Here is a 25,045-nt window from a genome sequence, read left to right as displayed (position 1 = left end):
GGAGGCTGCCTGCCATTAGAAAGGAGGAAATTATATCCTCTGTTTAGATGGGCAAGAATCGAGAGGGGCAAGAGCCACTGTCTTGTTTCTGGGCAGATGATGAGAGATTTTCTCTGACCCCTGGAAGATGACAAAGATGAAAGAAAGAAAAAATGATATAATCCCATGGCTTAGCCAGCAGCCCCTCCATCGCCATGGCTCACAATCACGTCCTTTCAGGGTCCTTGAGGAAGCTCGGAGTGCAAGACCTAGCAGGTGATCCTGGGATCGGCATAGGTTTGGCGACTAAAGCTGAAGACCTGTCTTCTGGCAGGGTCCCTCGGGGGTCCCGGGCAGCAGGAGGGCACAAAAAGGAGCAGAGATGCAGCGTATCCTTCTGCAGAGAATCCCATGTTGTAGAGCATCTGTTCCCGCCAAAGGAGGGCTAAGACTCTGTTCCTTTCAGCTCGACATCTTTGACACCAAAGTAGTGGTGCTTATAGGATGGGTGGATGGATGGATGGATGGGTGGATGGGTGGATGGGTGGATGGATGGATGGGTGGATGGATGGATGAATGGGTGGATGGATGGATGAATGGGTGGATGGATGGGTGGATGGGTGGGTGGATGGGTGGATGGGTGGATGGGTGGATGGGTGGGTGGATGGGTGGATGGACGGATGGGTGGATGGATGGATGGATGGATGGATGGACGGACAGGTGGATGGACGGACGGATGGATGGGTGGATGGGTGGATGGGTGGATGGATGGATGGGTGGATGGATGGATGAATGGGTGGATGGATGGATGGGTGGGTGGATGGGTGGATGGGTGGGTGGGTGGGTGGACGGGTGGACGGATGGATGGATGGAGGATGGATGGATGGATGGATGAAAATGAACTCCTACCATGTTAAGTGGTATTATAGAAAAATGAGCAAGGTTGGGCAACCACAGAAGATGAAAAAATAGCACTTAGAAAGTGATTTAGGGTGGCCCAGGGCTGTATCTCTCAGACACCCAGCATTACAGCAGCTGATGAGACCAGAAGCTATGGATTCCAGAGCTCTGATGTTTGCTTCTCCTCAAGTAATTCATCTCTTTAAACAATAATTTTTTTTTACTACACAAATAATACATGGTTATCTTAAATCAAGTTAAAAACTTGACAATAAAAATTTTTAAAAAATCACCTGTCCTTCCTCCATTTGGAGGTAATGGTGTAAACAATTCGATGTCTCCTTCCATACATTTTTATGTACATGCAAAAATATATGGTATGCATTTAGAAAAACAGCTTCAGATGGGACAAAATGTTTTAAAATCTGCTTCTTCACTCAGTAACATATCATGAGTGTCTGTACTGGTCAAGACTCTTTCCATTGTAAATGACAGAAACGCAACCCAAGCTGGTTGAGTCACAAAGGGAATTTATGCACTGGGTAACTGAAGAGTCAGGGGCTCAGATGAAGTCCTCAGGAATCCTTCCCGGAGGCTGCCTTATTCTCCAGTAGATTCTCCCTGTGGTGGTCCCTGGTGCCTGCATCTGCAGACCCTGGCCACCTCAGGGGAAAGAAGCTCTCTCTCCCTCACCGATCCAACAATAACGGGGTCCCCTTGGCTCTCAGTGGCCCCTTGGGACTTCACCCCTCTTGTTGGGGAAGGTGCTGCTTTCCTTAGCAGGCTTTGTCTCAAGCCCATCCCCATTGGTGGAGACCAACTCCAGAGACTGAGTGGGAGAGGGCATGATTCCCCAGGGAAACGTGGGGTGTGTGATGACAAGGGAGGGGAAAAATTACACCTTCTCCTGTGATACCTCTTGTGTCAACATAGACTTCCTGTCCCAGTTTCTGCTGACATGATACCTTTTCCATGTATGCATGATGGAGGTTTACTAACCAATCCCCACGATCCTTTCCAACTTATTGTTCTAAAGTGTATTGTAAGGGACATCCTGATGCTTCAGCTTTGCCCAGATCCTTCAAGGACACTTAATTCTCCTAAGTTAGGGTAAAACGGTTACTGAATTTATAAACTAGATGATCCGAGGACTCTTGGCAAGATTGCAAAACCTCCATCTGTTCACATCCCAGAACTCTGGCCTCTGGTTGTAAAGGATTCCCAGAGAGACCTACCCCCGGTCTCCCACCCAGGCTGGCCCAGACCCAGAATCGCATCTCCTTCCTCTCCAAACAAAACTCGTATTTTAGAAGTACGGCTGATCTCAGGATACCCGGGTGGCTCAGTCAGTTAAGCATCAGACTCTTGATTTCGGCTCAGGTCATCATCTCACGGTTTGTGAGTTCACGCCCCACATCTGGCTCTGTACTGACAGTGTGGAGCCTGCTTGGGATTCTCCCTCTCTCTCTCTCTCTGCCCCTCCCCCCCTCACTCTCTCAAAATAAATAAATAAACTTAAAAAAAAAAGTAGGGCTGATCTCACTTCAGACAAAAGCAAGGTAAGTACTTGGACATAGTAAAATCCACACGATGGTATAGTTTACTTTCTGAAGTGTGGAATGTGTTTGAGGAGAGATGTTTTTTGAGCGGGGTGGGAAGTTGGACTGTCTCTTAGTTTCTTCAGGCTTACCCTCCCTCACCCCATAACCCCATAATAAGTGACCAGAAACACGGCCCCTTCTGAAAGGTGGCCTCCTCTTCTGTGTATTTCACTGTCAGGCCAATATGGCAGCCACTGCTGGGATGGGAAACAGAGACAGATCGGAGGAAAGCATGAGTTAAAATCCTGTTCCGACAATAACTTCTGCAAATGACTGGTGCAGACAGCAAACGTTCGAAATGTTCTTGGCCTGTGGCAGATACTTCAACAGATGATCGTGACAGGTATAGACCCTTTTACACTCTCACTTCTGGAGTGTGCTATGCCAGCATCGAAACAGGAATTAGAAGGTCACACACAGAAGCAGGTGTGTGGGCCTGTAGCACAGCCACTGCCACTAACAGATCCTATAAAACAGGTCATGCCCTCTTGTGTGAGATCTTAAATAGTGGCATTCACTCAGTCCACCCTGCCGGGTGGCTCAGAGAATCACACGAGCTAATGCCTGTGAATGTATCAAGAACTATACAAAAACAGGCATAGCTGTTGTTACCCAAGCCCTTTTAGGAAGAAAGATATTTTTATAAGCTCAATGTACGTGGAAAGAAGCAGAATCATGCACTCATAAACCTATTTATCTAGTATAATCAGAGTCAGAACACTACAGAACTTTACCTTTTTTTTCTAGCAATGACCTATAAGCAAAACGTGCATGCTCTTCTCAGTGACAAGTTCAACTGTCAATAGAGGAGTTCAGAACCCAAAGGATATGTTCAAACATATTCCTAACCCTGTGATGTGTCTGGATTGCTCAATTTAGCCTCAGGAAATCAGAAAGAAATATTTATGTGTGAAAAGCACTTTCTCAAGAAAAATTCCACAGGGTACTCAACGTTTTCTACCCTTTCAGGGGAAATGCTAGAATTGCCTATTCCACTCATTTCTTCAGCAGATACCTCTTTACATCAGGTACCAGACTGCAGGTGCAATAATAATAATAATAATCAGGTGCCGGGATTACAACATAAAATAAGACAGTGCCTAGCCTCAAGTAGCCTCTAGTCTGATGGAAGAAATAAATGAATAAATACAGGCCAGTCTAAGTGCTCGATAAAGCAAGCAAAGCCTGATCACATAGTGTGTTTCCTCCACTCTGTTGTGGAGGGTCCTGGAGGTCTGGGCACAGGACACGGGTCCTGGACTCGGGAACACGGGGGCCTTCCATCTGCTTGCGGACTTTCACCTGGGTGGTATGCAGAGCAAAATATCCATCTCCTTCAAGACAGAGGAAAACTGCCTTGTGGATTTCTGCATGACTGCAGCAGTATTGGGGGAGTCTCTGTGCCTGGCTGTTTCTAATATGAGGACTCGTTTTCATAGTTTGGCTAAGGGAGCAGGGGGAAGGAGTTCTTGGGTTTCACACCATTTTCCTAAGGAGTCAAAGCCTATTCAAATCAACCTGATGGGAAGCAGGCACGGGGCCAAGCCACTCCCCAGCTCTGCCTGTTGCCCTACTCCTGACCCGCAGACCCCCCGCCACCCCCTCCCCTGCCCTGGAAGGCTGTCGGTCATCCTGAATCACGAAGCAGGATTGCAGAGCACCAATGGGTAGCAGGCAGGGCTCCTGGGAGATGAGACCCAACTTGTTTTTCTTTGTTCATAAAGCCAAAGCTTCACATCTGTTGTTAATGCCATTACTTGTTTGTTTGTTTGTTTGTTTGTTTGTTTGCAGCTCTAGGGGGAATACCTTCAGTCTCAAGGGCACAGCTGGCCTGTAAGTGACCTTCATGTGACTACCCAAAACAGCCCCCTTGGGACAGGTGATTCAAAAAAGCCCCCTCCATGGGGCCCCCTAGGGAAAGGGTTTGGTGAGCTGAGCTCTGGTGGTGGACTTCAGTCCCATCCACCTCTCCCTTGGCTTTGTGCAGTGTGCAAACTGCCCAGCCGGATAGCAGCCCGCGTAGGTCCTGCATTCTGAGGATTTTATTTTGGTCTGGAGAGTACTGTAATTTTTGTGTTAAAACGATGCTGAATATGTGAAGGATCTCTTTATTGTGGGGTTATAATTTTGTTCCTGTGTTTTTTTTTTTCTTTATAAAATGCCAAAAGAAGTGTGACTGACATTTTTAAAAACTTACCGAGAAGTAGAAGCTGCCTTGCAGATCCTATTTGCAGGTTCTGCTTCCTGTCTGTGATTTTTATTCATACGTCGTAAAGGGTAAGTGTTCACGTGTCTTGACCTCATTTCTTCTTCCTATTCCAGCCCCGGCTCCCAAATTCCTGGGAAAAGGAATCAGCTTTACACCATCAAGTCAGGATTTTGAAGCAATATTCTGGGATGTCTTCTGGGCTCCACAGCTGTTTTGAAATGAGACAACCAAATTCTGATACGGCCAGTTTAGCAGAACATTCGCAGCATTGCTTCTGTTGGGGTGTGCCCTACTCTGTTTGGGAGTAGGACAGAAATGGGGGTACTGGCCATACAGAAGGAACCCCAGCACTGCTGGGGAGCAATGGATTCCCAGATCCCAGCGTCTGCTGCATTAAGGAATATTTGCCCTGTACCCAAAGGGCTCCTTTGGTGGTATTTGTTAATTTGATGTTTCACAATTTCTAGAGACTCCTACCGCGGAGCCATGAAGGTTAAATGGGCGAGTGGCAGAATAGGCAAGGTTAAGAAGCCAGTTCCCCAGGGATGATCAGAGCGGGCTTTACCAGGGCTGGAGTAGTTCCTGTTTTTCCTACACTCAGGAATGGACATTGAGGCACAGAGCAGGCAGGAGAGTGATCTGCCCTGGGCTGGCCCAGGACACCGGGGAACAAAGTTTTTAAAGTTGAATGCAAGAGACGGGCATTTCTGGGGCCGGCAGCCTTCGGAGGCCGTCAGCTGTGACAGGTCACCTCCTGGGACACCCACCTGGGCCTCTCTTCTTGGGGGAGCAAGGCTTTTAGGGAAGGAGGAGCAGCCGCGCAGGGAGGGGTGGAGAGGGCTGGCAAGAACCCGAGGCAGCTCTGTTGGCCAGGGCGCCCCCTATTTGATATAACGACTGGGATTTGAATGTGGAAGCGTGCTCCCCAGATGATGTTACAAACATACATAAATACGGATTTAGACGCTTTTAGGGAACACTGTCTCCTAGCCAAGGGGTAAGCGTTTAAAGAGTGCGGCGCTCTTTATCCCTGGAAAGCACACTCGGGCGTGTTTCGGCATCCTGGGCCACAGCGGTGGGGTGCAGTTGGCTCCTTGGGAAAGGCGCGCGGGCGGGGGTCGCCAAGACTTCCCGAAGGTCCCAGACCCCCGACGGGGGCTCACCCCGGGAGGCAACGTAGGAAACCCAAGTTGGGGCAGATTCAGAGGAGAGAGGAATGTAGCCGAGTGGTAAATGCGGGGTTGGGGTGGGGGGACAGAGCTGCAGCCAAGAGCAACCAGGGACCGTGGCGGGGGGGGGGGGGGGGGGAGGGGGAGGGGGGGAAGGTCTGTAGAAAGATAAGGTGCGGGGCACCGAGCAGCCACCCCGAGAAGAAGAAGGGAGATCTTGTCTGAATTAAAGATGTGTTAACGGAGGAACTAGGAGCCTGACCCGGTGTGTGGGGGGGCGGTGGTGAGTTTGAATCCACGCGGGTTCTGCGGATTCTGTTTCACAGGGGAACTGGTCTTCTTGGGGAAAAGGTGCAAAAAAAAAAAAAGTGGAAAAGGTGGCAGGGTGTGGCGGGCGGAGCAGGGCGCGCAGCGCGCAGACCCGGGGAGCGGCGAGAGGACGCCCCCTTCGCCAGGCGCGCGGGTGGCGCGCAGGAGGGGGCCGGCGGACACTCCACCCCCCACCGCCACCCCCGGGCCGGGCCGGGCCGCCGGGCCTCCCCCTCCCCTCGCGCTGCCTCTCCCCCGCGCCCCCTCCCCCGCCGAGCCGGGCCGAGCGGCGGAGCCGCGGGGAGAGCGCGGGGCGCGGGCGGCGGGTCATGGCGCGGAGCGGGCAGGGTCGGTGCGGGCGGCGCGGGCGGCGCGGGCGGTGCGGGCGGTGCGGGCGGGGCGCGCTGCTGGCCTGCGCTGCGTGGACCGCGGGCTGGGTGCTGGCGGCCGCGCTGCTGCTCCGCGCGCACCCGGGCGTCCTCTCCGAGCGCTGCACCGACGAGAAGAGCCGGCGCATCCTGGCCGCGCTGGTAGGTCCCGCCGCCGCACCGAGCCCGCGCCGCGCTCCCCGGGGGCACGGGGCGGGACACCCTCCGGGGGGCCCCGGGAGCCGCGGCACCCACCGTGTGTGTGTGGGGGGGGGTGGGGTGGAGGGAGTGCCCGATGCATGCGGACAACCCGGTCTCTCTGCTCCGGAGTCCTCTGCGGGCGCGCGGAGGTGTCTCTCCCTTGTCGCCAAAATTGGTCCTTTGTCCCGAGAGTCTTCCTGCCCAGCTGCTGCCCTGCCGCCCCCGAGCCCGCGCTCGGAAAGTTTGCAGGTCGGCTCTGAGTCTCCGGCCGCGCCTCGCCGCCCGCGTCCGCTGTGGTGCGGCCGGGCTCGGGGCGCTGGCGAGGGCGCGGGCCGGCGGCGGGGCTCGGCGGCGGGGACCACGCCTCTGCCTCTCGGGTCTGCTTGCCTCGCCCAGCGGCTGTTCTGGGATTCCAACCTGGGGGTCCCTCCCGAACCCAGTGCAGGCGGCTGGTAGGGCCCCTGTCTCCCGGCGCCCCAAAGCCGCGGCTCTCCCCTGCGCGGCTTGTGGGACCCCCGGCGGAGCGCGCTCAGGCCAGGGGACCCCGGCAGACCGGGGTCCCGGGGGTCGAGACCGCAGTCTCCTCCAAGAGGGGTGGGCCTGAGGGGTCCTAGGCGGGCCGGGCGGTCAGAGACACAGCGTCGGCTTGCAGGCTGCCTGGCGCACTGGGTCCCAGATGCTCTTTTCGCTGAGTCCAAACGTTGGGTGCTGCTCAGTCTCGGTTTGGTGGGGAAGATTATGCGCATTGGGCGACTTGAGGAAAGGTAGGAATCCCCGCAAGGAAAGCCAAAAAGGCCAAGACACTGGCAACTACTGTTCCGTTGGTGTTTTAAGCGGTTGTCCGCTTCCTAAAACAGTGACCATAGAAGCATTTGCTGTGAAAAATTATTTTCTAAGAAATCCCGAAGGGGAAGAAAAAAAAAAAAAACGCATGGGAAGTTTACAGACCGATTGCTGACATATGAGTGGGTGTTTTGAGAGTGTAGGTTTTCAAAACTTCAGAGCCTAAAGGTTTAAAAAATTCTTAAGTGAGATTGGAAAAATTAAAGTGAGTGAAACATACAAATGAACAGAAATCGTATTCCCTAATGGAGTCTGACATGTGTCATCATAAACTCATAATAATGCAAGTAAGACCCTCACCACGGATTCCCTGCATCCTGTGTATCAATCATCCATCCATTACCAGGCATGTATGGACCCTGACGCTGAAGTTCTATCAAGTTTTCTGTAACTTGGTAACAACTCATTGAGTTTCTCAGTGACCTATATAAAAACTCCTTTCACTTATAAAGGCTTCCCTCGCCCCCCACCCCAGCCCCGCCGCTGTTTTTAGGGCGACTGACTACTTTTAATGAACAAAAATAGTGTAGCCACGATGGAACAGCTATTCACAAAAATAATACAGTAATCTTTTACATTAAAATAAAAATGCTATTTTCAGGTAGTTGTCTTTGGTTAAGTGGGAAAAGGACTAATGGAAATTATATGGCCTAATATAATTGAGCTAATCATAACTTTCCCAGCATTCCAGCCCATAAATTAAAACCGATTCTGGTTAGAGGCTCTACCGCTATGTCTCCAATGGCAGCCATCTGGGCTCACTTTTAGTCAACACGAAGCTGGACAGATGGATCCTGCTCCCGAAGCCTCTCAATCCTGCCTGTTGCCAAAGGAACGAATCGAAATGCCGCCTCTGTCTGTCTCCCTGAAGTTCGTCTGACCTTGTCTCAATGAACTGAGTTTTTGGGGCGCGTCCCCTGGCCGCCCTACTCAAGGCCATTATTTCTTACACGCGCTCGGGGCTTGGCCTTCTCTGCCTTTCTCCCTGCCTCCTCGCCTTCTACCCTCTCCATTCTGGATGTGCTCATGTCAGCCCCCCTCAGCACGCTGGTTCCCAGCTCCCCAGGACACTCTGAACAAGAGCAGGGTTGGAACAGCACGGCGGGGCCCGCACCGCAGACTCAGCTGGGCCCTGGCTGCCGGGGCAGAGGCCGGCACTGTGGCCTCCCAGGACTCCAGCTGAATCGGCCCTCTGTCTCCCGGCTCCCAGGCACTTTCAATGCATCCTGCCTGGCTTTTGTCCTTCATAAGAAAACTGGCTGTTATTTTTCTGACTGCTCTCCAGGCCCTCATTAGCTTTCCCTCTGAATACCAAGCTCAGGGGGAGCCACAGGGAGCCCCCTCCCTCCCTGGCAGAGATGGTGAGTGCCTGCTGGTGTCCCAGGCCTCCGGCATGACAGGTGCCATTGCCGGCCTGCGGGGGAGTCTGTAGACAAAGGTGCAGAGCTCCAGTGGCTGGGAGTGGGGCCTGCTGGCACCCCCCCCCCCCCCCCCCCCCCCCCCGAGAGGTACTCCGCCTGCTGAGGGAGCCCAGTGCGCTCCATGGCCCTGGACGAGGGGAGGGCTGGAAGAGCCCTCTGGCATTTCTCCAAGGAGTCGAGCCCTCTGTCTCCTAGCTTTGCATTTTTTGAGTCAGACTGCTACGCTCCTCTGCGCCATGGCTTTCCAGCACATCTCATAATCAAGACATCCGTAAGCCCCCTTCCACTTCTCCGTGAGGTTTCTAGAGCCCTTCTTTTCCAGCGAGCTGTGACAGGGGCCACCCCAGGCTGGCAAGCCTTATGCTGTGTCTGATTATTTACAACCCCGGCTCCCCCGTTCTGCTTGCAGAGGGCTTCACACAGCCGCAGAGAGATGTTGCAGGTGCCCGCTGGGCTGACTCCGGGAAGGCCCTGTGCAAAGTAGTTTTCCCTGTATTATTTCATTCTGTCCCCCTCCACAACCCCTGGGGGGTATGGGCTTTTACTGTCCTCATTTCAGAGATGGGAAACGGCGCCCCACAGAGGTAGAGTATCCTGATGGCGCACTGCATCACAGAGCCCGTGTGTAACCCTGTGCGCTTTGGTAGTGGAAACTCCAGCCCAAGAGGTGGTTCCCCAGTGATGAATTTAGTTGCCTGCAGTAGAGATTGCTTCTTCATAGGGCAGGCTTATCTTTCTTTGCTGTGGTAGAAACCCCATGACCCCAGTGGGACTACAGCATCCGGAAAGATTTTACAGGAGAGAAGGACTCTTATTTTTCTGAGTGCTTTGGCCATGTTTGTGATATGTATCTTCTAAGGCATATCCAGGGGCCAAGAAGGGCTGGAGGGTGAACTGGCTCAGTGTTCTGAGATTTTGCAATGCACAGATAACTGCTCAGGTGAGGAATTCTATGGTGGGATATGTTGCTAACCACATAGAGACTTAATGCTCCTTGAAAACAAGAACAGATACACAAAAGAAAACCCAGCCCTTAGGCATGACCTCCGGGACCCTGTCAGCAGTTTCCCAGACTAGAGTGGACAGGTTTTGTTTTTGCCTGAGAACCATAATACACGCTGGAGAGATCCTAACCGACAGCCTCTGAGACGCTTCCTACCAGACCTGAGAATTCTGGCAGTGTGAGTTTGTATGCACGCATGTAGGCTAGAAATGCCAATCCACTGTGAGCTCAGATAATCACAAAATGCCAGTCAACTACAAGGAGAGTTTATTAATTTTTTTCTCAATATGATACCTGTGGATTTTATACGTGCACTCATTTGGGCACAGGGTTGTACCTGTCTCCACGCTGGCAACACCCCTTCACATGCAGAGAAAAGTGATTTTAAAAATTGAGTTGAAGTGAATAAACTGGTTTTTTTTGAGCTCAAAAATAGCTACTTCAATAAGACATGTGGCACATAAAGTAACTTCACTATTGTCTCTAACATGATGACAATTTTTAATTAGCTTGTAAACTTGTAGTTTGTACTTAAGTTCACTGTTTTTTATTTTTTGTTTTTTTTTTTTAAGGGCTGGTTTATTTTTGAGAGAAAGAGAGAGAGAGAGCAGGGGAGGGGCAGAGAGAGAGACAGAGAGGAGAGGGAGAATCCCAAGCAGGCTCCACACTGTCAGCCAAGAGCCCGACATGGGGTTCAAACCCCTGAACCCTGAGATCACGACCTGAGCGTAAGCCAAGAGTTGGAAGCTCAACCGACTGAGCCCCCCAGGCGCCCAGCTAAATTCGTTGTTTTTCAAATAGGAGATTAGTTCTTTCTCTGTGTTTAGGAGGCTCAGACATGCAAAAAGATCCTGCAGACCACTCCATCACTGGAACCAGCACAGCCACAGTGGATGAATTTCACACTGTGTGTAAGAGAGTGGGAACGGAAGTGGCAAACGTACATCCTCAGACAGGGTGGTGACAAAGAGTAGCTCTGACTAACCACGCTGTGTGTACCCTGCTGTAAAGCAAATTCTCTCCTAGGACGAGCTGGGTGACGGGGGCACCAGAAGTTAGGGCACAGATCTGAGGCCTCACCTACGGCAGCTGGCAGGCCCCCCTGGGATTCGGGGCACCCCGTTCCACTTCCCGGCCTTTGCGATGGCCGACACTGCCTCCCCGCAAGCTGCCAGCCGCGCAGGAGGCACACTTACGCCCCAACGTGTTAAGCTTCAGAAAACAGCCCATAGTAATTAATGTTCCCCTCCAAAACGGATGGGCTCTACCCCCAATTCGATGATTATTCCGTTGTTCAAAATGTCTTCGACTCCTGTTTGGAATCGCCGACCAGATTTGTAGGGGCAACGCCGTAGAGACTTTCATTTGAGTTGAACTCGATTTCATCTGTGCAGGGTAGTTTTGTAGATGACACTGTGCGGTGGGGAGCCGGTGGGGGAGAGGATATCGCAGGTGAGTGTGGTGGATGGAGAGCTGGGGGCAGAGGACAGAGGTGAGGACCCCTAGGGGCAGGGGGGCTGTCTCCCCGGGAAGGTTGATCCGGCACTTGGGGGCCAGAAGCAGTTTTGTGTGGCAGAGACGTGGCATTTTGTCCTAGGCCAGCCCCCTTGATCACACACAGCTGCTGGCACTAACTTTGCCTCCCACAATGCTGACCCGGATCTGGTTCTCTGAACATACCAGACCACTTTGCAACTCCGGCTCTTTGCACAGGCTGTTCCCGGCAAAGGAGCTGCCCTCTGTCTCCTCGTCTGCTAGGCGCACCTGCCGTTTGGCTTTCAACACTGAACTCAGGAGCCTGTCTCCAAGAAGAAGCCTCCCCCACCTCCGGCCGTCTAATGACCAGGGCTGGAGAGGGGGGTCATCACTGAGATGACCAGGTCCTCTGCACCTGTGACCTTGGCTGACCTTCACAGGTCTCCTGTGACACCGTATTAGCTCCCCATGCTACAGACCTGGAAACTAGCCACAGCTGCTGGGGGCGCCGAGCTGGGAGACAAACCCAGTCCTCCCGGAGCCAAGCCTGGCTGCGCACCTATCCTGCACAGGTCATACTCTGCTGTCATTTATGAGTTTGGAAGGCAGCCACCGCTGTTCTGGGAACTCCTGAGCCTGGTACCTGTAGTGGATAGTGGCTCAGCTCACGGTCGGCTGGGTTAAGTTGGGAGAGAGAGTGGCATGGTTCATTTGGAGCTGGCTGGGGGTGGCTGAAGCAGCAAGCCCTTGCCCGTGGCCGTTGATAGCCTCAGAGGATTGGAGGGGTCTTCTTGGCCCACAGGCGTCTCTCCTGGCCCGGAGCAGTTCTGGATGAAAGTAAAGCCCCGGGCCATCGTAGCTGACGCCCTCCGCACTCCCCACTCACCGTCCAGTGGACTCTGTCCAACTCCTCCCTTCTGTCAGCCCAGGACTCCCCTCCTCCCACCAGACAGGTGCTGTCACCTGCTCTTTATCTGTTCTGTACTTCATACAAAAGCACTTTTGATCAAGTTACAAATGTGACAACACTCTAAAAGCGTTCTGGAATTTAATCAAATAACTTTGGAAATCATACTTAAAGAGGAATTTGAGGGCTTTATAAGGAAATCAAAAAAAGTTTTTATTTTCTGATCAGGTTTACTGAAGAAATGTGAAACTGTAAATTCCAGAGACAGTAGGAGAAAAACTGCAAGTCAGATGAATGCCCCACGGTATTTCCATCCTTCATAACCTTTCTGCTCCTGGTCGGCTAGACCACTTAACCCTTTCATCCCCACCTCTCCTCCACGAGGAGCCTGAAAGGTCTCAGGGGAGCCTGAGTCAGCTTTCTTACCAGGGGTGATATGGAAGCAATTCTAAGCAGACAGTGAGCGACTCAGAGGGTCCTGATGCTTTCAACACTCAGTTCTTGACCCCAAGCCTTGGAATTAGAAGGATGGCATTTTGCCAACATTGTGTTAACGTTAAATACGTTAAAGGTGACTGCAGCATGGAGTGTGCTTGAAACAGTGGTGCGGGTGTTTGTTAACGCAGCTTCATTACAGGTGTCTGTTTTCCAAAGACAAAAAGGCTGCCCCAGCAACAGGAGGGCATCCCCAGGCTCCGGGGTCAGATTCACGACTGGTACAGGACTCCGTTGCTTGAATCCTAGCGTTTGGCAGGTGTGACACATCCACCGCCCAGCATGATACACGGAGATGGAAAGGCCACAAAGGCAGAAAGGGCTCCCAGGAGACTCCCAGGGTCAAGTCACATGGCGTGGCCTGGGTCTTCCAAGCTCTTGTCCTGGTACTTCCTGAAACGGTCCCGAAAATCCACTTACTTCTTTTAGGAACTAGGAATATTTCTTTTTTTTCTTTTAATTTTTTTAATGTTTATTTTTGAGAGAGTGAGAGAGGCAGAGTGTGAGCGGAGGAGGGGCAGAGAGAGAGGGAGATACAGAATCTGAAGCAGGCTCCAGGCTCCGAGCTGTCAGCACAGAGCCCAATGCGGGGCTCAAACTCACAGGCCATGAGATCATGACCTGGGGCGAAGTCAGACGCTTAACAACTGAGCCACTAAGCATCTCAGAATGTTTCTTTTTTTTTTTTTAATTTTTAAAAATGTTTTATTTACTTTTGAGAGTGAGAGAGAGAGAGAGAGAGAGAGAGCAAGCAGGGGAGGAGCACAGAGAGAGGAAGACACAGAATCCGAAGCAGGCTCCAGGCTCTGAGCTGTCAGCATAGAGCCCAACATGTGGCTCGAACTCACAAACCATGAGATCATGACCTGAGCGAAAGTTGGACATTTAGCCGACTTGAGCCACCCAGGCACCCCGGAATATTTCTTTTTAATAACCATTTTGGTAATGCATGCTTTGAACAATTAAACTAGAGTATTTGTGAAGGTCCCCAATCCTTTTTCTCACACTTTGGGGCCAGACATATGTTTTCAAATTCACACTTTTGGGGGCATTGAAAGGATAATATGGGGCACATACCTTATATTTTGGATATGAAGCAGAACCAGTAATCAAACAAATTAATAATTCTGAAGCACAATCTATGCAAATTCTCACCAAGTCAAAGACCTGCAGACTAACAGCCTCACAAACTATTCAGTTGGGTTTTGATTCCACATGAGGCTCAGAGAGTCATGAAAAGGTTGTCCTTTCAGGGTTTTTTGCATTTTGCAATTGTTCACACATCCAGGCATTGGAAGTACATTGACTTTGAGCCACTTATAGTACAAAGCCGAGAGCGTGGACGACCACAGCCTCTGAAGGGCCTGGAATTAGGTACCCGGCCACCGTTCAAGGGCATCTCGTGATGTCTTGCACTTGAATGAATGAATGGTTTCCACACACTTTTCTCACAGCCTGCCCGAAAACCGAGCAAGGGAGGCAGACCGGTGAGATGCAGGGAGGGGAGATGAGGCTCAGGGCGGTGGGGCAGCCGCCAGGGATGCCGTGGCACGGCCGGGCGTGGCTGAGCTGCACCGTGCTGAGCTCCAGCTCGTCACTCTGGGCCCCTGGTCGTGCACGAGACAGAGTGAAGACGACGACGTGGTGGTCCTGCCCTCGTCTCATCACCTGATGAGGACTGGGTGGCCCCCTTGCTTAAGGTGCAGCAGCAGGTGAGGCCTGCGGGTGCCCACGTGGAGGGAGGATGCATCTGGAGGGGGTGGGGGCGAGCAGGTGGAGTTAGAACATAGGCTCAGCTCCTAATAAAGTGTCTAGGCCTGTAGGTTTCCTGAAAGATAAAACAAAGAAGGGAACCGAGAAACGGCCCTTCATTTTACTCTGTTCCGCACCAGCTCTGTCCTCCCCCTTCTATCTCGTCCCAGCGGGACCACCGGCCAGGGCCCACGGGACCGTCTTCTGAGGGACGTTTGTAATGTGGTGGTGGGGTCACCGGGTCCCCTCGTGTGGAACCCATCCTAAGAGCTGCTCGAGTTTAGGAGAAACGCCCATCCGAGGGCTCCTGGACCTTCCTCACCACCACCGGGAACCAAACACACCCGACACTTCTAGAATGTGTCCCAAGCAGCTCCTGTGTCCCCGGTGCCTGTCCTCTCCGGTTGTGCTGACACCATCATCCACGAGGCCCCTTCCAACTCCCGCTTCCTGTGGTGGGTTCTCCTCCGCACCCCTGTAATCCTTCCAGAGCTGCTGGCCCTATAGGCCACCCTCCTTGGTGTCAGAAACAGCAGGCTGAGGGAACACGCCTGCAGGAGAGGTCCTTCCTGTGGCCGGCCCTGGGTACCAGGTGAGGCTCGCTGGGGACCCGCCTTCTGGGCTCTGACTCTGCCATTCTCTGATGGCAGAGGAGGTCAGAGTTCCCCGGGGCAGCCCAGATGTGTGGCCAGGGTCTGGCACAGTTCAGGGAAGCGAGAGCCAGCAGGTGAAAGGCTTTTCCCAGCATCACGGGGCTGGACGGGGGAGGCCTGCTTCTCGCCTCCGCTGTCCTGACTCTCGAGGCCTGGGCCTGGTTGAATCACGTGACAAATACGAGCGGCTCCTTTAACTCCCTCGCTTCCTTAACTCAGGGACCCAAGTAGCCCCCGTGGCTCACACCTGACAGGTTTCTCTCAACAGCTGACTAGAAGCGCCCTGAGCGCAGGGCCGGGCCTCGTTGCTCCCCCTGCCCGCCCCGTGACCGACCGTCCCCTTCCTTCCAGTGCCAGGAGTACCGGGGCGGGGTGCTGGTGGGGGACCTCTGCGAGGACCTGTGCGTGGCGGGGACACTGAGCTATCAGCGCTGTCTGTACTACGAGAGAGGCAAGAAGGTGCTGCAGGCCGACTGGCGCGGCCGGCCCGTCATCCTCAAGTCCAAGGAGGAGGCCTTCTCCAGCTTCCAGCCGCTCAGCCTGCCGGACGACGCGGCCGAGGACGGCGGCCAGGACTTCCCGGAGGCCGAGCTGCTGCTGGTGGTGGCCGGTGAGGTCAGGAACGCCCTGGGCCTGGAGCTGCCCAACGGCAGCCTGGGGCCGCTGTGGCCCCGGAGGCGCGGCCGTCGCTGGCTGGGCCAGCTGGCCACCCTGTGGTCCCTGGTCCAGCAGGAGGAGTTCGTCCTGTTCAGCCTGCTGCAGGACCTGAGCCGGCACGCCCCGCCCGTGCTGGGCTCCTGCGGCCACTTCTACGCGGTGGAGTACCTGGCCGCGGGCAGCCCCCGCCACAGGGCCCTCTTCCCCTTGGATGGGGCCGCAGGCGCCCCCCGGGGCGGCCGGGGCCAGGCCAAGGCCATCAGCGACATGGCGCTCAGCTTCCTGGACATGGTGAGCCATTTCGACGGCGACTTCTCCCACCGCCTCCACCTCTGCGACATCAAGCCCGAAAACTTTGCCATCAGGAGTGACTTCACGGTGAGTGGCTCGGGGAGGGTGTGTGTGTCATGTGGAGGACCGAGAATCTAGGAGAGGTTTCGGAAGTCACGGGGGACCCCTGGAAGCTTCTGGAACCTTCTAGCCTGGACAACCCAGACCTGCCACACCACCTCCTTTTGGGGTGTTAATGAGAGAATTTTAACAACGCGTGCACCTTGCACTCCCGTCCTCCAGGAATAGGAACTAGAAGGAAAGGCGCCTGGTAGGGGGCGGAGGGCCCGGCAGGGGAAGGTGCGTCCTTCCTAATGGCTGTTCTGGCTTCTCCAAAGCAGCTTCGCCGCATCTTAGACTAATTCGAAAGCGAGCTCTCGTTGAGTCAGAAAACAGTCTTCAGGAGAGCAGGAGCCACCGAGGATGACAAGGAAAGGTGGCTTTTGGGAGCTCTGGTACAACAGCCAGTTGGGGCTGCTGCTTTCTGCCTGCCCATGCTCTGAGATAACGGGAGACGTTTTCTGGTCCTTTCTTCCTGGAGAGGTCCTAGCTAGTCTCCCTTCCATGGGCAGGGCTTCTAGAGGGACAAGTGGAGTTTTGGCAGCTCCTATGAGGGAGAATCCTGCCGGGGGGAAGCATCTGGCTCTGTGCTGCTCTGTTGCAGCAGGTGAAGTCCGTTTCCCGCTCTGGGCAATGCAGGCGTTCGTGGAATTAAAGGTGCTGGAGAAGCAATGGCAGGAGGGACTCGGTGTTTCACGAGAAGATACTCCCCTCCCGCTTCCCCCCGACTAGGCTACACCCGCGTGTCAGATTGACGCGTCCTTGCCCCGTGCCCGGGCAAGCGCTGGGACCACTTCCCAAGAAGTAGGTGTGGTGTGGGATGGGCGCTGGGGAGGGGGCCGTGTCCCGGGCCCCCTCCTCCACAAGCTGCGGTCAGTTAGCTTGTCCGCTGCCAGTGCTGGTGAGCGAACGGCCAGGCCGACTTCGCGGGAGCCACACCGGAGAGCTGGCCGCTGAGCGTGCCGGCTCATGGCGGAACGGTGCTCTGCATCCTGGTGGAAAACAGAAAGGGACGCAAAGAGGGTACTCTTACTGCCGGCCAAGGGCTTCCGTGGCAGGTGACATGGGAGTGCCTTCCTACGACAGCCCGAAACCTACACAACTAACGCAGTCCCTCTGACCGCCCCAGAGGGACTGATGAGCTGGGAGTGGCTCAAAGTGTGGAAGGGAAGTTGCTGAGAGGTTCCAGAAGGCTCTGGGAGGTTCCTGGAGGGTCCATCTGCAATACCCTGGGCTCCATGAGACCTCTAGACGTGGTTGTGAGGGGGAGGGACAGCCCAGGACTCTGCCAGGGTATTTTTGGAGTTGAACTCCCAGCCAAGGCTTCCCCAGTTCGTGAGCAGAAGGTTTGTGTACTAGACATGTAGGACCGCCGTTCTCTTTCCCAGGGAAATCCTGGGAACGCAGACACCCCAAGGCCCTGGGAAAGGAGGTGTGGGGTGTCCACTCACAGCCCCTGGCTTTGGCAGTTATCTCATCTGACACCCGTTTATTCATCCAGTGAGTGTCGTGGAGTGTCAGTGAGTGGAACTCAACAGGGGCGGTAACAGTTGGGGGAACTGAGAGGCTGTCTGGGCTAGGTTCCCAGAAAAGGCCGTAGGAAGGAGGCAGGGCTGACGGGTCTTCCCCGGGGGAAAGGGAAGCATGGCATGTTGCTGGCTTGCGCACTGCATCAGAGCTGTGCCTTCCAGTATCTTGTGCACAATAGGCAGGAGATATTTGTTCGATGAGATAACGGCGACACTTTCAAGCCCAGGCTGTGCCCTGTGGACTGTGCTGGGGTGCACAGACCCTCACCTCTGCCTGAGTTCTTGCTCAGGGGAGAAAAGGAAAGAAGGACAGAGGGTCCCGTTTGGCTAACCCTGGCATTATTCACCTCCTTACATGCTGAGTCTCAAGAAGTTAACTTTCCCTGTGATTTTACAACTTTAACGAAACCCAGCAGTATCAGCATCACCAGGGAACTTGTTAGAAATGCGAATTCTCTGCCTCCCCCCCCCCCCCCCCCCCCGCCAAGACCTGCTGGGTCTGACCCTCTGGGGGTGGGACGTGGCGACCAGCACATACAGTCACTCACTTTCTCTGGGTCCCCCACTTACAGATCCTGAGAATTTATCCACTGGTTGCCAAGGAACAACTGGGAAACACCATCCATCGCTCTGTGCCCCCCGAACCACTGCCCGCAAATGCTCCTTTCGAACAGATACGTTTCCTGCCCCAGAGCCACACTTTTCAGTGGAGAATGAAATAATCCCCAACCCTTTCTAGTCTGATGCCCGGAGAAAGTTTGATGAGACGCAAGTGAAGTAATTCCGTGCAGGAAGAATGTTATGATTCTCTCGATTCTGGTTAAGAGAACTTACTCGGGTTTCTCTGTTGGCTTGGTTGCTGTTCTTATTTTAGGTGCGTACAGTTATGCTCACAATAGCTATAATCCATTCTCCATTATGCACTGAAAACCAAATCTGGCTCTCCCTGGGAGGTGAGAAGGGAGCAATCAGAGATGGGAGAGAGAAGTTGTAAAGAGGTGAGATCGCAGGTAGGGGCCCAGGGGAAGCCGGGGAGAATGTCGGAAAGTATAGAAAGAAGAGAGACCATGTAGTCCCTATGATAAATTACCGAGACGACAGATGTGTGAGCACAGCCTAATATATATTTTCGTGTATTAACTAGGGTACACAGTGAAATAATGAGACAGGAAAAATTGAGTAAAATTATAATTTCTGCTTGCTGTGCCTGAATTAGTAATTAGGCAAAGCTCTTGAGTAGGGAAAAGTTCTGTATTTTTTATTTTCATTGTTCTCCATATATTTTGAAAGAGCGTATTTTTCCTCTTCTGTTTTACTGAATCATCCCCAAGAAAGTTTACTGCCTCTTGACATCACTCCAGAGTGAAAAACAAAAACCCAAACTGGGGAGCGTAGCTCCCAACACCACCAAGTTGAGGAGGACACGAACCCCAACCAATGCGTCTTTTGAGATGCTACCAAAGGCCGGAAGAAGGGCTGGTATTTGGAGGGTGACCTGTGAAGGCTTGTGAAATGTCGCAGACTCCATCGAATTCATCAAATCTTCCAAAAGCTCTTTGCTAACACCTTGAAGCTATGAACTGCATGATTTGGGCAGACTCCAGGTTTTATCAAGTTTGAGATCAGCTTTTTTTTTTTTTTTTTTTAATACATTCAGGTTGTGGAAGAAAATCCGCATCATGTAGATGTTATTTCTTTTTCTGGTTTTGAAGCCTATTTGGTTTGAAGCCAGGAAGATAAATCTGAAATTCCAGGGGCTCCACCCTGTTCTCAGGCTGACAGTGGCGTTTTGTATTTGATGCTGTTGGATGAGGGTCCACGGGCATCAAACCTAATTCAGGAGCTTTCACACTGCCTTTCCCAGACACGTTTCGATCCAGCCAGTCAGGAGGAAACCAGTTGGCGTAGGTCACACATATGCCGGAAATAGACAACCTGCGTCCTGCCCTCCACATTCACCGGCACCCCCACGGACCTGCCCCTTGAAGGCAGTTTTCTTCTCTAGCTTCTATTCATGGGGATAAATTATCTGTATTCATGGCTTTCATAATTCTGACCCTTGAAGGTCAGAGACCAAAAGTGATAAAGCAATGGAGGGGGAATTCATTTATTTTTAAGAAATTTCAGACATTCGACTTTTACAGCTGAAAAAATGTTTCAAGTTGAAAAGCGATACTTGTAGTCAGAGTTCCGGATGCTAGGCTTTCACGAGTGATGGCAGATGTCCTTTGGGCAGGGAAAGCCTTGAGATGTGGTCTATGCCGGGCCCTTGTGTGAGTGAAGCATGCGGCCCCCAGCCTGGCCGGGGCCCCTCTTTCTGGCAGGCAGCGTTCTGCGATCCTGCAATTTGTAGGAGCCTGCACCTCAGAGAGCAGAGGCACACTGGCCCCCGGGGGGTCCTCGTGATGGCCATGAGCTGGGCCCCAAGAGTACTTGTGATGGCCATGTGCTGGGCCCCCGGCATCCTCGTGACAGCCCCAGGAGTCCTTTTGATGGCCATGCTCTGGGCCCCAAGAGTCCTTGTGACAACCATGTGCTGGGCCCCAAGAGTCCTTGTGATGGCCATGAGCTGGGCCCCAAGAGTCCTTGTGACAACCATGTGCTGGGTCCCGAGAGTCTTTGTGATGGCCATGTGCTGGGCCCCGGGAGTCTTTGTGATGGCCATGTGCTGCTTGGTTACAGGTGGTGGCCATCGACGTGGACATGGCCTTTTTTGAACCCAAAATGAGGGAAATTCTCGAGCAGAATTGCACAGGGGATGAGGACTGCAATTTCTTTGACTGTTTTTCAAAGTGTGATCTGCGAGCCCACAAGTGTGGAGCAGAAAGAGTCAACAGCAACCTGCAGGTAAGCAGCCGCCACCGCGTGGGCTGGGGGAAATTGTCCTCTCTGGCTGTCGCTGCCCACCATGCCACGGCACCCCATTCATATGGCCCAGGTCCCCTCTTCCACGCCACCTGGGCTTGATGTGCTCAGTGGGGACAGGGACATCAGGAGTTGGGGTGGTCATTTGTCTTGTCTGTCCCATGGGGTTGTTGGCCGAATGACCCTTGGGGGTCTGATGGACAGGGCGGCCAGCGGAGCCCATTATTCAGCTCCCCATTTCCTCCTAACGTATTACTTTTTTAACTTGCAGTTTTACTCAAAAAATTATCCTGCCCTGATGCACAGAGCAAAAGAATAGAATTTTTTAAAATTTCGGAGATAGACGTAATGACACATGGGCGTTTCATAAGTGGCAAAGGTTGCTCTCAGGCTGGCAGAAGGAAAGCTGGGTTATGCAGCGAATGGTGTCGGTCAGCTGGGTGATGGGGCGTAACAAAGGACCACATTAACTCCTACTTCACTCCTCACCAGACTCCATTCCAGAGGCTCATGTACTTATAAAAAATACAATCCTAAGTGTGCCAGAGTAAAACTGGGAGAATTTAAAATATTATCTGAGAGTAAAGAAGGTCTTTCTGAGCTCAGAAGGCCACAGGAAGGAGAAATTTAACTATCTTTAAAAAATCCATATAGCAAACACGACATAAAACAAAATCCCCCAAAATACAGGCAAATATTTGCAATTGCTCGTACAGACCAGGAGCATAGAGGACAGAGAGTTCCTTATCCGCCGGCTGCTCCCGAGGCCCAGGGAGCGTCCCCCGGGAACGTGCTTGCCCAGCAGAGTCTTTGCCATGGCCCCTCCACATGCCAGGGGTAGCATCTGGGGATCGGTCAGTGGGAGAGGGGCCGTATGCAAAGCCCAGACCCGGCCTCAGTAAGGAACAGTTTTCCTCCTCCCTCCAGTCCTTGGACCGTGGTTCTCAGGAATGCGTCTCAGTAAATCTCTGCCTGCAGATCTCCATCTCACAGTCTGCTCTCTAGGAAGCCAACCAAAGCAAGGGGATAATGTCCTCAGTGTATAAAGAGTGTCTGCAAATTAATATGGAAAAGGTCAACAATGTGATGGAAGTGTGAGCAAAGGATATCAACTAGGCCATTTGCTGGAAAGGAAGTACAATGTCACATCATCACCCTGACTGCTAGGAACAACGCAAATTACACCGTTTTCACCCACCAGTTGGCAAAAATGAAAGACCACACACGTGTTGGGGAGGGGGAAGCCCAGCGTTCTCATCACACATTGCCATGAGAGCGTATCTCAGCACAACTTTCCACAGGGTCAATTTCGCAATATCTACCAAAACAAAAAACACACCTATCTTTTGGCCCAGAAATTCCATTTCTGGAAATTGTCATAGGTGCAAAATGAAAATGACATACAGGCAAGATATTTACTGCAACTTTGTTCTAATAGCAAAAATTAGTAAACAACCTCATTTCCATCAGTAGGAAACTAGTTAAATAATTTATGATCTATCCACACATTTGAGGTGCAGCCATTAAAGTAAACAGGAAATCCTTAGAAGGCTCTGCCTGGTATTCTGTTAGATGGGAGTGGAAGGTGTGGAAGAGGGTGTGTAATATATTGCCATTCGTGCAAAGTAGAACAGAAAGGAAAAACATGTATCAGCTCGTGTGTGCATACTCTCTCTAGAAGGAAGGGGTCCCCTCGCGGAGCTGGGAACAGAACATTGGACAATCAGCAGGAGGCACACCGGTCTGTCCTTGGGAACATTTAACATTTTTGCACACGTATTCTCAATTTAAAACAGAAATTGGGTGATTTGCTTTTAAAAATATTCCTGGGGCACCTGGGTGGCTCAGTTGGTTAAGCGTCCAATTTAGACTCAGGTCATGATCTCGCGGTTTATGGGTTCGGGCCCCATGTGGGGCTCTGTGCTGACAGCACAGAGCCTACTTGGGATTCTCTCTCTCCCTCTCTCTCTGCCCCTTCCCTGCATGCTCTCTCAAGATAAATAAAATAAAGAAACAATAAAAAAATAAAGAAAATTAAAAAAAAAAAGTTCCTCAGAAGTTAAAGTTCCGTGTCTTCTATGAAAAGTAGAACTACAACACTGAGGCCTCTGCTCAATGAGTCCCAAACGGTGTGATATAGAAAGATAAAGCACATTAATCCCGCCCCTCTCGGTGGAGTCCTCTCAGCAGGAGGAGCCTGGGAAAGCTCTAGAAACAGGAGCATGTGTAAGTGGAAGGTTGGAGGAGATCTCCAGCATCAGTGAATTTCATACCCTACGGGACGGTGGCTTGATTTTCATTTCTGCTTCTGAAGTAAAATGATTCAAAGTCCCTTCTAGTACAGACTTTCCTCCGTGAGTCTATCACGTTTGCTGACTACTTCTCCCCACGTGTCACTGGACCCTCGGGACAACCCGAGGGTCGTCGCTTGTTATGGTGACCAAATATGCACGAGAAAGCCCAACCTCAGCGATGCGGCCACACAGCCGAGGGGATGCTCCTTACGCAGCACCGGCCGCCCAGGACTTTCTGCCCCCCTTTGTCTTCGGAAGTGTACTCCATGACAGGGACCCTTCCCCGTCTGCGTTGAGGCTGGGAGGGGGACCTCGTTCCCGGTGCCGACTGGTTCAAGTTCCAGAAGGGAAGGCACTTTCACTGTCAGACCATCTGTGTGGGAAGACGCCTCCCTCGGCAGGTGGGATTGTATGGGAGGAGCCACGGTCTGTTTGGGCCTGCGGAGCCTCCGCGGTCGGTTCGCAGCCTGCAGTAACCGCTCTGTCCCCTGCCCCTCAGGTCGTCTGTGACAAGATATTTCGCCACTGGTTCTTCTCCAGTCCCAGGACCTCGGCCGTCCCCGTCCCGCTTCAGCTACAACTGCGGGACGCGGTCCAGGAATGCGCAGACCCTCGGGGCACCTCCGGCCGCGCCCCGGGAGCCGCCCCTGACGTGTTCTGGAAGCTTCAGCGCCTCCTTCAAGCCACACAGAGGGAACTGCAGGAGGCAGAGAAGTAGCCACTCCCGTGGCCTTGGGTCCCTTCCCTCTATGTTGGTCCAAGGACGGGACGTTTCCTCTATGCAAATGAGTGCGCGCGCAGGTGTCGCCGTGGTCCTTCTGAAATGTGAAATCGCTGGTGCCCTTCCCACCGCACGCCAGCTGCCCTCATGTGCGTCCTTCTGTCCCATCCTGGCTTGATTCGCTCCTGACGGAGGCCACCGCGCTGGCCTCTGACCTGCCACCCTTTAAAAGTGACACGAGGGAGGCAGGTACGGCGGTTTCCTCTTGGAGGCCTCTTCGTCGGGAAACAGCACAAATCCCACTCTGAGGATCGTGCTTGTGCTCACCTGAGAGCCAGGGCTTCCAGCTGTCCTGCCTGCACACGCGCCCGCATTTAAAGAAGTGCACGTGCGTGCACACGAGCCAGTGTGCGTGTTCACACGGGAGTGCTCGCGTGAGTGTATGCACGCGTGCGGGAGGACGTGCCTGCCTGAACGAGCTTGAGCAGGGAGCGCGGGAGGCTCCGGGGCAGGGGAAGGGGTGTCCCCTCTGGGACAAGAGGGCTGCCTTTGTTTTGGAATAAAATACAATCAAAACAGAAGTTGCATCTGTAACGCAAACGTAATCCGTCAGGAGAGGACGTGTCAGGATAGCGTATAGGCGTTTTCCTCCTGAGGGGCCCGTCGATTTTATGGAGCCCGTGTTAGGGAGCACGTTACCGCCCGCCGCGGTGCATCTGCCTTTGGCGCGGGAGATGCAGGCTGGTTGGACTGCGTCGTGTTGTCCCCGAGAACGTGGGGGACAGCGAGTGCCGCGGTCGGCGTCGGGCAGGGTCAGAGGCGGGCGCCTTGCTCTCAAGGGCACGAACGCCGAGGCCCGGGCACCATGCCGCATGCTGGCAGGTGCCTCCAGCAGAGTCCCGGGGAGACTTTCCTGAGAGACGAGAGACACGAGGGAACCACACCGTGGTCCTTCGCTGGGCAGGCGGGTGAACCCGTGGGGGGCCAGCCAGGCAGCCACCGGGAGGGAACTCCTTTCTACTGGACACCTGGGACACAGCAGGTGCTCTGCAAGTGACCAGCTGGTGTCCCTAAAGGTAAATCAAGAAAGACGCTGAGAGAGGAAAAGGAAATTCTATTGATGGCTTACAAATCAAAGAGGACGGATTAATCTGAAATTTTAAAAAAATCACAAACTGCACAAATTTCAAGCCCTTTCTCTTTTCCTTGCCCGGTGCCTTCCTGGTCCAGACCAAGGGGAATTTCCTGCTTGTGTTCATTTGGATGCATTTCTCCAGGCTGCACCCCAGGCTCATGGAACGGT

The 25,045-nt window shown here is 53.1% G+C and overlaps 1 protein-coding gene across 1 annotated transcript; it reads left to right on the top strand.

Annotated features, from left to right (window-relative positions):
* Positions 1–6,496: 6,496 nt before the first annotated feature.
* On the top strand, positions 6,497–24,236 carry DIPK1C (divergent protein kinase domain 1C). Its single transcript, XM_047826688.1, has 4 exons — positions 6,497–6,697; positions 15,638–16,321; positions 20,545–20,709; positions 23,521–24,236. Exons 1-4 carry the CDS (start codon positions 6,497–6,499, stop codon positions 23,737–23,739), a joined length of 1,269 nt encoding a protein of 422 aa, XP_047682644.1. The 3' UTR covers positions 23,740–24,236.
* The last annotated feature ends 809 nt before the right edge of the window (positions 24,237–25,045 follow it).

Source organism: Prionailurus viverrinus, chromosome D3, assembly GCF_022837055.1.
Source record: "Prionailurus viverrinus isolate Anna chromosome D3, UM_Priviv_1.0, whole genome shotgun sequence".
In the NCBI taxonomy this organism is placed as follows: Eukaryota; Metazoa; Chordata; class Mammalia; order Carnivora; family Felidae; genus Prionailurus; species Prionailurus viverrinus.
This window is presented reverse-complemented; position numbering and strand designations above follow the sequence as displayed.